This window comes from Anarrhichthys ocellatus, unplaced genomic scaffold (assembly GCF_004355925.1).
Source record: "Anarrhichthys ocellatus isolate YVR2014 unplaced genomic scaffold, GSC_Weel_1.0 scaffold3, whole genome shotgun sequence".
Taxonomy (NCBI): Eukaryota; Metazoa; Chordata; class Actinopteri; order Perciformes; family Anarhichadidae; genus Anarrhichthys; species Anarrhichthys ocellatus.
Window position 1 is genome coordinate 5,131,152 of NW_022280033.1, and position 12,139 is coordinate 5,143,290.

At 40.5% G+C, this 12,139-nt stretch overlaps 1 protein-coding gene across 2 annotated transcripts in view; it reads right to left on the minus strand.

Annotated features, from left to right (window-relative positions):
- Positions 1-2,690: 2,690 nt before the first annotated feature.
- Positions 2,691-12,139, minus strand: part of akt3a (v-akt murine thymoma viral oncogene homolog 3a) — a 21,830-nt gene continuing 12,381 nt past the window's right edge. The window contains exons 8-11 of one of the 2 annotated variants that reach the window (XM_031877585.1): positions 9,696-9,910; positions 9,434-9,521; positions 8,279-8,381; positions 2,691-7,372 (exon numbers count right to left, since the gene is read on the minus strand). In XM_031877585.1, coding sequence (XP_031733445.1) covers positions 7,287-7,372; positions 8,279-8,381; positions 9,434-9,521; positions 9,696-9,910 — 492 coding nt within the window. In that variant the 3' untranslated portion in view covers positions 2,691-7,286. The other variant, XM_031877576.1, reaches the window with a different exon arrangement.

Consider the following 12,139-nt stretch of genomic DNA (forward strand, 5'->3'; position numbering starts at 1 on the left):
GTGTGTGTGTGTGTGTGTGTGTGTGTGTGTGTGTGTGTGTGTGTGTGCGCGCGTGCGCGCGTGTGTGTGTGTGTGTGAGAATCAGTTCACCTCTGCACTAGAGGACGGGACCGACCGTCTAAATGAATGGACGGATGAATGGATGAAATAATGAGCTGCTGGTGGGAAATATCTTGACAGACATTCCACCTCCACCCCCAAACACACTAAGCACACACACTATTCATACACCCTTACCCCCAAACCCCAGCTGGAAAACACCACCTCCCAACACACACACACACACACACACACACACACACACACAGTGTCGACTCCCAATGTGCTGTGAAAGAGTTCATTGTCTGCAGGAGCGGTTTTGTCAAAGGCGACACACTAATTGGGACGTCCTAGTACTGATCAACATTTTGCCTCATAACTGCACACACAACTTTCTCACCAAACATTGAAACATGAAGTTCTAGTGAAAAACTAAAAGTTAGGCGTTTCCTTTATTTCTAGAACCCCTCCAGTACCAGTGAGGGCGGAAGCGAGATTTAAAGGACTGAAGGCGGAGGACAGAGAACATGAATTATTTTTGAATGCGGATGACATGCTTTGGCTGTCCTCACACTCTAGGAATGTTTTAGTAATTTTCAAGCAGTACAATCGGATAATTAAGAAGTTTATGATGTTGCATTTGGAAAGGCAAAGCAAGGCCAGGAATGGTTCACACATTAGATGGACACAAATAGAAAAGGGTAGCACATCCCCATTTGAACAAATCAAGACCTTTTCACGTCACGCTGTGGGTAGACGAGAGTACCGCAATACAGCAGCTCTCCAGAGAAGTGTGGCCTGAACAATAGGAAGGATATCCCAAATACAGACGCACCATGCGATGACGTTTTTTATGAATAACTAAACTGTGACTTTATGACATACTGTACTGTGATTTCTTTATCACATATTGGTGATATTTGTTTGTTTAAACGGACCTTTTAAAGACATGATATACTGTGACTTTTTAAAATGACCTTTTTATGACATGCTTAACTATGACTGTTTAATGTTTTATAAGACATATTATAATTATTATATTTGTTTATATTTCATGGCTTTTATTACATACTATGCTATGAATTTAAAGTTTTACAAAAGTCATCGTATAGTATGTCAGAAAAACACTTAGTATAAGTCATCAAAAAGTCATCGTAGTGCATACTATACTATGACTTTTCATTACACACTATGCAATTACTTTATGTTTTAATGACAAACTAATATATTCCTTTTTTTAATACTTTTTATGGCATACTATGCTATGACTTTTTTTGAATTACTAACTTTACTATGACTTTTTTGTACTTTTTATGACATTTTTATGGCGTAGTAACAAACCTGTCTGGTTTTGTGTTGTTGGCTAAAACAAGACGTGAAGACGTCGCCTGAAATCTTTCACTATTGACTGATTTTTTTTCTTCTCAACAAAACGATTAATCGGTTTCAGAAGTCATGATCAGATTAATTCACAGTCCGATCCAATCATGTCAGTTAGTATTGTCCGATATAATTGCAGTGTATCAGACCACCGCATTACCATTTTCAGAATCACCTCGTCTGATCTCAAATGACTAAATATACACAGCTGTCACATTCATGTAAACAGTGTTGATTACTTAACACAAAGTCCAGTGATATAAAAAAGAAAATCTCTTTGTGGATCCAGCGCTCCTTCAATATTTACAACATTTGGTTTGTATCAGCCAGGAGTTTAAGTTCCTCTCACTTAGTTTGTCAATATTGTGTATGTGTGTGTGTGTGTGTGTGTGTTGCAGGCTGCAGCAGTTGGACCGTCACTGTCAGAGCAGTGCCCAGCAGGTGTATGAGCTGCTGGCCAAACAAAACCAGCTGATGCAGGAGAGAAACACACTCAGTGAGGAGATGCAAAGCCTACACATGGAGGTACACAGACAGAGCAGAGTGTGACTCACTGTTTTCTTTCTAAAGGGATGTGTGATGGTGTCGATCTATACCTCTAGGTGCACATTATCGTCATCAGTTTACTAGAATAATACCAGTGAGAAGATGTTTGTCCCGTTATGACTAATGATCTGATCTGGTCATTAACAACACGTCTATATTCTGTTCATATCCAGTCATTATCAGAGATATTGTGTGTGTGTCTCATTGAATGTGTGTTTGTGTCTTTCTAGAGACGAGTCAATACTGTGTCCACATGAGTCTGTCCTGCCGGTTTCCTCCGTCTGTCTGTTTGGATCTGGATCTGAAGTCGGAAATCTTTTGTTGACAAGAACACATCAAATTGTTTTTTTTGTGTTGTTTTTTTTACCCAGGGGGACAAGTGTGTTCATCATTTTAGTATTAAGGTACACTGTATACACTTCATGTTTACTTAACAGAAAACCAGGTTTCCATTTTATTTATTACTATATTGGCGATAGACTGTTACTGTGATGTGTTGAATGTTTAGATGAACTGGGATGTTGTGTTCGGCTTGCTTTTATAAAATGAGCTTTTGGGACATGCTATTATCATTTTAATAAAATTTTGTTTAAAAAAAAATTGTTAATCCTTAATGCTGAGATATATTTCTGGTTTCTTTCTTAATATTTCCACTAAATTGAAAGTTTAGAAGATAAATAGTATTTTTTTAGCCACACAGCAAATACAAAGTCGACACCATCGCAGCAGATTGACATAGTGCTTTATTGAAGCCGTCTGTAAGATTGAAAATAATGTGCATCCCTATCATATACATTGTGTAAAAATACTAAGGATGTACAGTGTAAAAAACAGCTTCATGTTGATGGTAATTTGTTGTTTTCACATCCTCGAGGCCTCGCTGGCCAACAGCACTGCATCCTGACAGCATGAGGGACAGAAAAAGGCCGTTTGATCGATCTGCTGAGTTTCCTCACACCGTCTCAGATTCGATATCGGCTCTGCTCCGCTGACACGTCAGAGAGGAGAGCTGAAGTCAGTGTAACAGTGCTTCAGCGAAACATGGCCCACTCTGAGAACAGCTGGCAGCCGTCCACAAACATCTCACACAGCTGTAAAGCTACAGTAGATGGACATGAAATTGACTCAATTACACTTTGTATTATTTGTACATGTTTGCCGTTTTTTGTTTGCCGTTTATAAATAAATGCACCTCATGCTTGTTCATGTTAATAATCACGACGATAGTAGTCTAGTACTAGAGAAGGAGAGGGGAGCAATTCTGTTGCAGACACTGAGGTCAAATACTTTCAGAAATCCTTCCAAACACTGGAGCCATTTACTTATTATCTGCATTAAACGCCGGCTGAATGAGGTTTGTGATTTTTGGCCGACGCCGACGGTTCATTAACAGGCAAGATCAATAGAGAGCAGCCGAGGTCTTTGAAAGGATTTTTACATATTCAAATATGATTGGAGTCGGATGTGTTGTGTGATAGATGTACAGTACAAACAGCAGCAGCTTTAAAAGTGAACACTGCCGGTGCAGCGTCACATATCTCTCATACTGTCGGTTCACACCAGTCGAGGGCACCAGTAAAGCTGTGAGGAGGCTTAAAGCATCCAGTTAAAGAAATCACTGACATGTTCATTCATAGTCTTTCAGGGGAACCCACATCGATGAGAAGAATTACTAAGTTCCAGCTTCTCCACTGACAGTATTTGAAGGAAAACATGTATTACTTATATGATCTCTGACCTTAGAATCAGCATCTGGCAGCTGCCAGTAAATTAACTTCAACGTGTAAAGGAGGATTTAACGAGGAGAGTCAGAGACCCAAGGGAGGGAAAAGTTTTTTAAAACGAGGAGGAGGAGTCGGTGACATCAGTAGATATTTCTGAACATTTTAGTTCATGAAGACTGACCGAGTTACTGAACATTTCCACTGATTCTGCAGCGGCAGCACTGACTCGTCTCTGGCATGTGGGACACAATCACCGAGGTCTCGCCAACCGAAGACATCAGAGCAACATCAAAGCTATCGGTCGTATGTGGAGGGAAGATGCGCTTTAAAAATCATTTTCTTTTTTAAAGAAAAAGGAAGCTACAAACCTTCCTTTAAAGCAGGGTTTAATCAGAATCCTCTGGATCATATTAAAAAATTGCGCGTGTGAAAGTGCTGCGGCCAAAGCCATCAAGTAGTTTCTTTTATGAACTCTGGTTTCTAATGATTTTGGCGGGAAGCGAGCACATATAGCTAGAACTCCTCAGTTGCTCGCAGACCTGGGTCAAATCAAAGCTTTCCAAATACTTGTGAGCGTTGGCTTGAGCCTGTCCAGGGTGCCAGCTGGGTGGGAATTGTACTCATTTTGAACTATTCGGCTGCTTCAGCTTTGCCAGACAGGCTCAATCGATCACAGAGAAGTATTTTTCATAAGAGTTCTGAGTGCCACTTTGACTCGGGACTGGTTAGTGCGGACAGAGGACGACGGCGTACAGGCCAGCGCCATCCTTTTCTACTTCCTGCCATAAAGCGCCTTTGCCAGCGAATAGCAATTTAATGGATGTGCAAGAGTAAAGCATGTGGACTTAAGAGCAGCGGAGAAACAGGTAATTTGTCGTATAAGAAATATTTTTAAAGAAAAGCAAAAGGATTTATTTTTAGAACAAAATATCTAAAGACTTAAACTGCAGAGTGAAACACGACTACACCCCCTTACTGCTGAACTCCAAAACAAAATTACATCGAATAAAATAAATAGAAAATAAATTCAAGTTATCCATCAATGGTGAAAACATTCAAATAAATATTGGAATACAACTTCCTACGTCTAATCCGAGCACATCCCCTGGTGCTCTCTTTGAATCGGTGTCATCCAAATATTAAAGGTGACATGATATTTGACATGTTGTTCTTTTAGGATGCAGTTGAAATTTCACATTTTAAAAAATATATTTCCTCACATCTGGTGATTTTGTCTCGTCTGAGGTGCTGGATGTATTCTGATTTAAAGCATAAGGCTTCCTGGTGTTTGAAGACAGAGAGATTGAGGGGATTTTAAATCGTGTTGGTCAGACTGGAAGACATGACTACAAATAAACAAACAAAGTCCAGACCAGAGAAATGACGGTGCTCATTAAAGACAGAGTGTCTGACCTTACAATCTCCCATTTCATAACCAACCATTATTCCTCTCTCTCCTCTTTTCTGACTTGACACACTTACAGTAAAAAGTAGCTCTTACGATTCAGTACCGACTCTTTTCCAATCTTACCACTTAACATTTAGCTTTCTTTCTGCTCAACTTCCACTTCGTCTTTCTGAACTCTGTCTGAGCCTTCACCAACACACACCTGTGACCAGATGAAATACGGGGAACGTTTGTGTCAATAACCAATCAAGTGAGACGAGCCCTCACAAACACCTGTGGGATGATTTGGATAAAGTTGAAGAAGAAGAGGGGATTATATAAATATATTTGTTGACCTTCTTTTAGCTCACAGTACACTACCATCTGTCTTTAATGCGTCCCGTCACCTCTCGGCGGTCACATTTTGGTCACAAAATAACACAAAAACAACATTAAATAAACAATGGAGCAGGAATGCTATCTGCTTTCCCTCCTACATTCTTCAGCCATTTTTGTTTCTTGAGGGGGCTTTTTTCTTTTCCTTCTCTCAGCCCTAAGAAATAGGTTTTTTTCTAGAATAATGTAATAACAATAGAAAAAGTTAAATATAAAACTGATGAGTAGAACAATAAATAGAACATATATATATTATAGCCATTGCTGTGATTTGTGTAAACCCATAACTGTCGATGCGTACCTCCTGGTAGACCATAATGTATTTTTTAATAAAAACCCTTCATAACAATCTCATGAAACAGGAAGTCAGCCGTTACCTCAGTCATCAATACGTCATAAATTATATCATAATAAATTTGTCATCATTCTTGGAGCTTTTTTCTGTACTCACTCTCTATCGTCATCAACAATGCCCAACCTGCCATCTTGGACTTGTGTTTTCACTCTGTGGTGAATCTGTTCCTGCTGCAGTTTCACTTTCCTGCACAAAGACAGAGAGGTACAGCCGTGTGGTTCCCGAAGACGTGACGACGACATGTCACAGTAAAGCGCATTGTTTCACTTTTGTGTTCCCTTTTGGGACAGAAGAGAATTAAACTCAGAGGGACTGAAGGTTGGGGAAGGGGGGGGGGGCATTCAAACCAACTGCTTTCCTCTCATCTTCACCTCCTTGTGATGGTTATATCAACCAACTCGCACTGCATTGTGGGTAATGTAGTAAAGCTCATTGTTCTGGAGCTTCATCCTTCTGAACTGCTGTGCTTTGAGGTGCGCTCTTAAACACAAACCCATAATAGGACCACACACCCACCCACACACACACACCCACACACACACACACACACACACTATCCTTTCAGTCGTCTTAAATCAACAGATTTGATGTGTAATAGCAGTACATTAGGAGTAAAAGTAACACCTGTTCTGCAGCTGTACAAGCATAGACGTTAATACAGGTGGTTGATGTGTTGCTGGCGCCTGTATAATGATCTGCAGCATTAAGCTAATAGTGTAGCACCGGGTTTTAATAGTAGAAATATAGTAGTAGTAGTAGTAGTAGTACCTGTAGTAGTAGTTGAAATAGCAGCAACAACAATAATGAATTGCACTGAGGAAAACCTGAGTCAGATCCTACTCGACAACATGAGCTGTGTAGGATTCTGCTCACTGGTGACAACTGCTCCCTCAATGCCAGGCAGCCTCAATCCATCCCAGAATTATTTAGAGAGGATTTGAAATCAGACCCGAGTGCCTCTCTGATATCTGAGAGCATCCGTCTGTTTGCAAAAGCCTGAGATACAACCGGTACCGGCAGTTTAGGTTTGAATGACTTAAATGCTATATCGCCATCTCACAGATAAAAAGCCACAAAAAGAATTCCTAATGCATCAGCTGTTGTCTCACTGGTTCACAGGCAGGACCGACACATGTCAAAGCACAGCAGGCCACCGGTGATGCTCCTGTCTATAAAGGGACATTACATAGTAACTGATCACATCACAGTTTCGGATCACCTCGGGTTGCAGCGCAGGATTATAAAGTAATTTTACCTGGAAGTTCTCTCTAAAAAGGGATTCACAAAATTTAAATAAATAGAGAAGCAGACTGCAGAGGTGAAAAAGAGATGAGGAAGAGGAGGAGAGAAGGGCAAAATCCTTCAAGTCTTTCTGGGGAGGGCCAAAGCTGTGGGTCTTTTTTGTCCCACATTGATGACCTCAGAGACCAGCTGTGATGATGTCACCGTGATGGACAGGTCATTCCCGGCCACTGGCAGAGTAGGAGAACTGTGGGAAGTGCGGTCTTCTCTCATTATCCAGACAGTCCATCCCGTCCTCGTCGACTAAAGAAACGCGTGGATTCAGAAGTAATTAATGACATTATTAATTACACTTAAAAGTAGTTATTCAGTTAAAATGAAGACATACGATTCAAATAGGAAACACATTTCCAGGTTGATTTTATCTCAAAGTACAATCAAACCTTAAAGCATTGTGTTTGGGAAGTTGTTGTACTGTAGATTTAAACGGAACGAGATTCAATTAACAAGTGTGTCTTTAATCTCCGGCTCACTAATTGATGTGCGACCTACAGAACAAGTAGGGCCTCACATTAGTGCAGAGAAACGCGTCGGTTACACTCATGCATAATTCAGTGTTCAACATTTAGAAACTGGTGTCTTTATTTCAAAAGGCTGTGAAGCGCTGCAAGTGGCCTGAGGACTATTACAGAGACACTTGAATAAACAACAGCACTTTTCGAGTGTTTGTTACCCCAGTTATTTCAAGTTGAATATCTCACCTAAAGAAAGAACGCGAGCACTTGATGAATTGCTTAAAACGGTAATTATTAAAGTAATCAAAGTGAAAAAAAGAGAAAAAAGCTGATTTTAATCATTATCAGGTGCAAATGAATCTACTGAATTTATTAAAATAAAACAATTTTATTAACAATATTCATGATCCTCTGCAGAAATAATTCCACGTATATTAACTCCAACACATACATTGTTTGGTGGGATGTGGCTATTTTCACTGTAACATGTCATATTTACCCAACACTAAACACAAACACGCTTCAAACCAGAGCCTTTACTTCTTTTGTCACCATGTTTATTTCTATATTTTTCTCTCCACTGAGAATATCGTCGGCAATGTAAAAAATGAAAGTGAGATTTCCCTGGGTTTTAATGTGGGCATATGTTTGTACGTAGACGTGTGAGAAAGAGTGAGAAACAGTAAACACTCACATTTCTCTGGTGGAGTGATTGTGATGGTCTGGGCTGTAAACTCCTCATCAAAGTATCTGGTGTCTGTCTCCGACGTCACCTGAGGCTTGAAGGGAGGGACCATCTGGGGCGGAGACGTGAGGACGACACAAAGAGGAAAGATTACATTGTACAATAAACACTTTCGAACAACAGAGCAAAAAGACACCAAACTCTGGATGTCACAAAACTTCCTGGAGTTGGGGCACCCCATTGGACCAATGGTTATGTAGCATATACCACATAAATGCAACATCAAAGTATGTATGTCACAAAACAGTCATGAAAAGTCTTAGCATACAAAATGTCAGAGTATAGTATGTCATGAAAAGTCATAAAAATGTCATAGTTTAGTGTGTCATAAAAACTCGTAAAAAATGTCATAGTTTAGTGTGTCATAAAAACTCGTAAAAAATGTCATAGTTTAGTGTGTCATAAAAAGTCAAAAAATGTCATAATATAGTATGTCAAAAAAATGGAATAGAAAAAATAGTATAGAAAGCCATACAAATGACATAAAACGTCATAGTAATATACGTCATAAAAAAGTCAAAGTATAGTATGTCATAACAAATGTCATTAAAAAGTCATTAAAAAAACACCATAGTATGCCTACAAAGTCATAAAGAAGTCATACTATAGTTTGTCATGATAAATGCCACAATATGTGATAAAAAAGTAATAAGTCATAGCATAGTATGCCATTTCTCTGCCAACCAGTCAAGTTGTATTTCACATTCATGTCCGTCCAAAATGTCCTCATTTTATCATTTCATCCAATTAGACATTTTTTATCAAAAGAGGCATAAAACTGTGATGTGTGCTTCAAGTGAATATGTATCGCATTTATGTTTTAACTTTTGTTTTGTTTTACCACAAGGAAAGGAAATGACGGGAGGAGACAGGAGAGAGGAAAGGAAGGGAAAGAAAGGAGGACAGAACCTGATTCTTACTCGGTGGTGTTATACAAAGAAACATACCGTAGACATCCAGGATGAAGGTCACGCATCATAATAGGGATTTAAATGACTACTGCTTTATGGCGATCATCATATCCTGTCATGCTTTATGAGACCGTATGAAACAATGGCACAGTACACAGTGTAAACTTATTTTTACCATAATGTTGCTTCATACCTTTTTATCATATACATCCTGCCAGTCGACGCCAGAGAAGAAACTGTGTCTCATTATTTCTTTTGCATCATCTGGTCCTCCACCAAGCCTAGTGAACAGCAAAGTAATGTTAAAATAAAACAAACTGAGATAAGTAGATGCAACAACCTCACTTATAACAATAAAAGTGGGAAAAACTCCCGCATGCATTTACTCCTGAGTTCATCTGTTCACATCTCTACATTTTTACACACCGTCACATTCACTAAAGCCACATGCGAACCTTTTGTTGGGGTCTTTGATGAGCAGGCCTGACAGCAGGGACTTGGCATCAGATGACAGAGTGCGCGGGAACTTGATGTCTTCCATGAGGATGAGCTCAAACAGCTTCTCGTGGTCCTGGTTGTAGAACGGCAGTCGGCCGCACATCATCTCATACGTCACCACACCCAAACCCCACCAGTCCACCGCCCGACCGTAGTCATTGTCCTCCAGGACCTGAAGAGTGTCGAGAGAGACAGATACACAATGTTTGCTTTTTTTTATTTTATAAACAGGACCATTTGTTTTATGGACATCTGCTTTTATTCTGCATTTCTGCATTTATTTTATTGGACAAGAAAGACTGCCCAAGGTATTCAATGAAGAGGCAGATGAGCGAGGAAAGACAGCAAAGGAGAGTCAATATGCCATTTTGCTCAAGGGACAAATAATAAAAAATAAAAATAAAAAAAAAGTTGTCTGAGAAGAACAGAAGTGGTAGCACAGATAACACGGGCTGAGGTGTAAGCCCCCCTCTCTCAATACACGGACACACACATACAGAGGAAAACATCATGGGATGGCAGGTCTTCAGAGGCCCCTGTTACAGTAAGGGAGTTAGTGAGCTGGCATGGCCCACCAGATGCCCCCTCGGGTCCCTGCCAGCTCTCCCTGGCACACTGATCCTTCTCCTGGCAGGGACAGAGAGGAACGTCCCTGGATGGAAAAGGCAGGAACAGCCCGCAACATGGGTCAGGGCCAGCCCGACCTCCAAGCTGGCTAGCACAGGTACTGTACTGTAAGCTGCTGTGTTGTGTGAGTGTGTGTGAGAAAGTGTGAGAGTGAGAGTGTGTGTGTGTGTGTGTGTGTGAGAGAGTGAGAGTGAGAGTGTGTGTGTGTGTGTGTGTGGTTGGGAAAGAGCTTCTGTGAAAGAAGTCACTCCCGTATCAAAGTCTTGTGTCTGGGCTGCCTTCCTGCTCTTATTCCCTGCCTGCTCTCCTTGCGCTGTCCTCTCCATCCCGTCTTATCCTGCCTCCTCAGTCCTCTAATCATGTCTTCCCTTGCTTGTTCCTTCTCTTTCATCCACTCGTGCGCCTGTTCGCTCACCTCTGGAAGAGCGAGAAAGAGGAAGGAAGAGGAAAAGGGAGGCAGACGCAGGAAGAGATGTATTTCAGGTGCTTTTGAGGCCTTAATTAACATAATAAGCTCTTTAGCATATGAGTGTGTATGCATGAGAGTGTGCATGTGTGAGAGAGACAGACAGACAGACATAGCTGGAGAGCAGCCAGAACAGCATATGTTATACATCTCGCCAATAATAACAACATCTCACTCACTGTTAATAATGGATCAGGCAGGGTGGACGCTCAAATACACAGGCAAGGGCACAAATACATGAATGCAAACATGTTTCTGTGAGTACAGTATGCTTTTGCATGTTTGGACTATTACAAAATTGCATTTCAAAACTATACAGCAAACGTCATAATATCAAAGGATTTTTTTTTTTATAAATACACTGACTAATATCTGTCATTACCAGAAGCGAGATTGATGACACAAACTAAGAAAAACACAGAAGCATACTGATCATTTTTAATTAAATTTTTTTAAATTTATTATACTATATTGATCCCTTTAAGGGGGAAATTTGTCCCATCCCTGTATATAGGGAGCAGTGGGCTGCCAATGACAGGCGCCCGGGGAGCCTGGGGTTCAGTGTATTGCTCAGGTACACTTTGACACGTGACCCGTCCCAATCGAGGACCGTTGACCTTCCGTATCCTAATGTATCCTAATATTGAAGTACTTGTGCTCCAAGCTGACATACCCTTTGAAGCTTTGAACCTCAGATTTTAGGCACATGAACATTTCAATCGTATCAAAAGATGACATGGTTTGAGTTTATAAAATCTTTAGCTTTGGATTAAAAACTGCCAGTTTTATGGAGGTGAATACCCATGAGCGTGATTTTTCTGAATTAATCTATATGACGCCACTTCTAATAAATACATATCATATAATCAAAGTGATACCATCAGCAATCAGATGATTCGTAATTGCTTTTTGGGCACTTATTTAATGTTATGTTGATATTGCAGATCAGCAATACTGCTGGTTAAAGCCCACAATTCGGTGAGAGATTTGTTGTAATTCACAATCGCCACAGGTGCAGGTGAGGTTCTGTTGTACAAGCCCAGCTGTAGATTATGCTAAATGTCATTGTGCAATGAGACCAGCTAAGAGAAAACACCAAACAGCTGCCTGCGAGTTTCCACAGCAGCTCAATGCTACGGAAAGCTGGTCATTAACTGACTGAGCTCACACACTCGACACTAAACTGCTAATGATGCAGGCGGCTGCTTCAGTGTGTGCAAGTCAACATGTGCCGGGAAGTGCATAAAAGAGGTATGAGTGAGTGCGTGTGTGTGTGTTTTTGTGTGTGCATTACGCTGGTCACCCTGT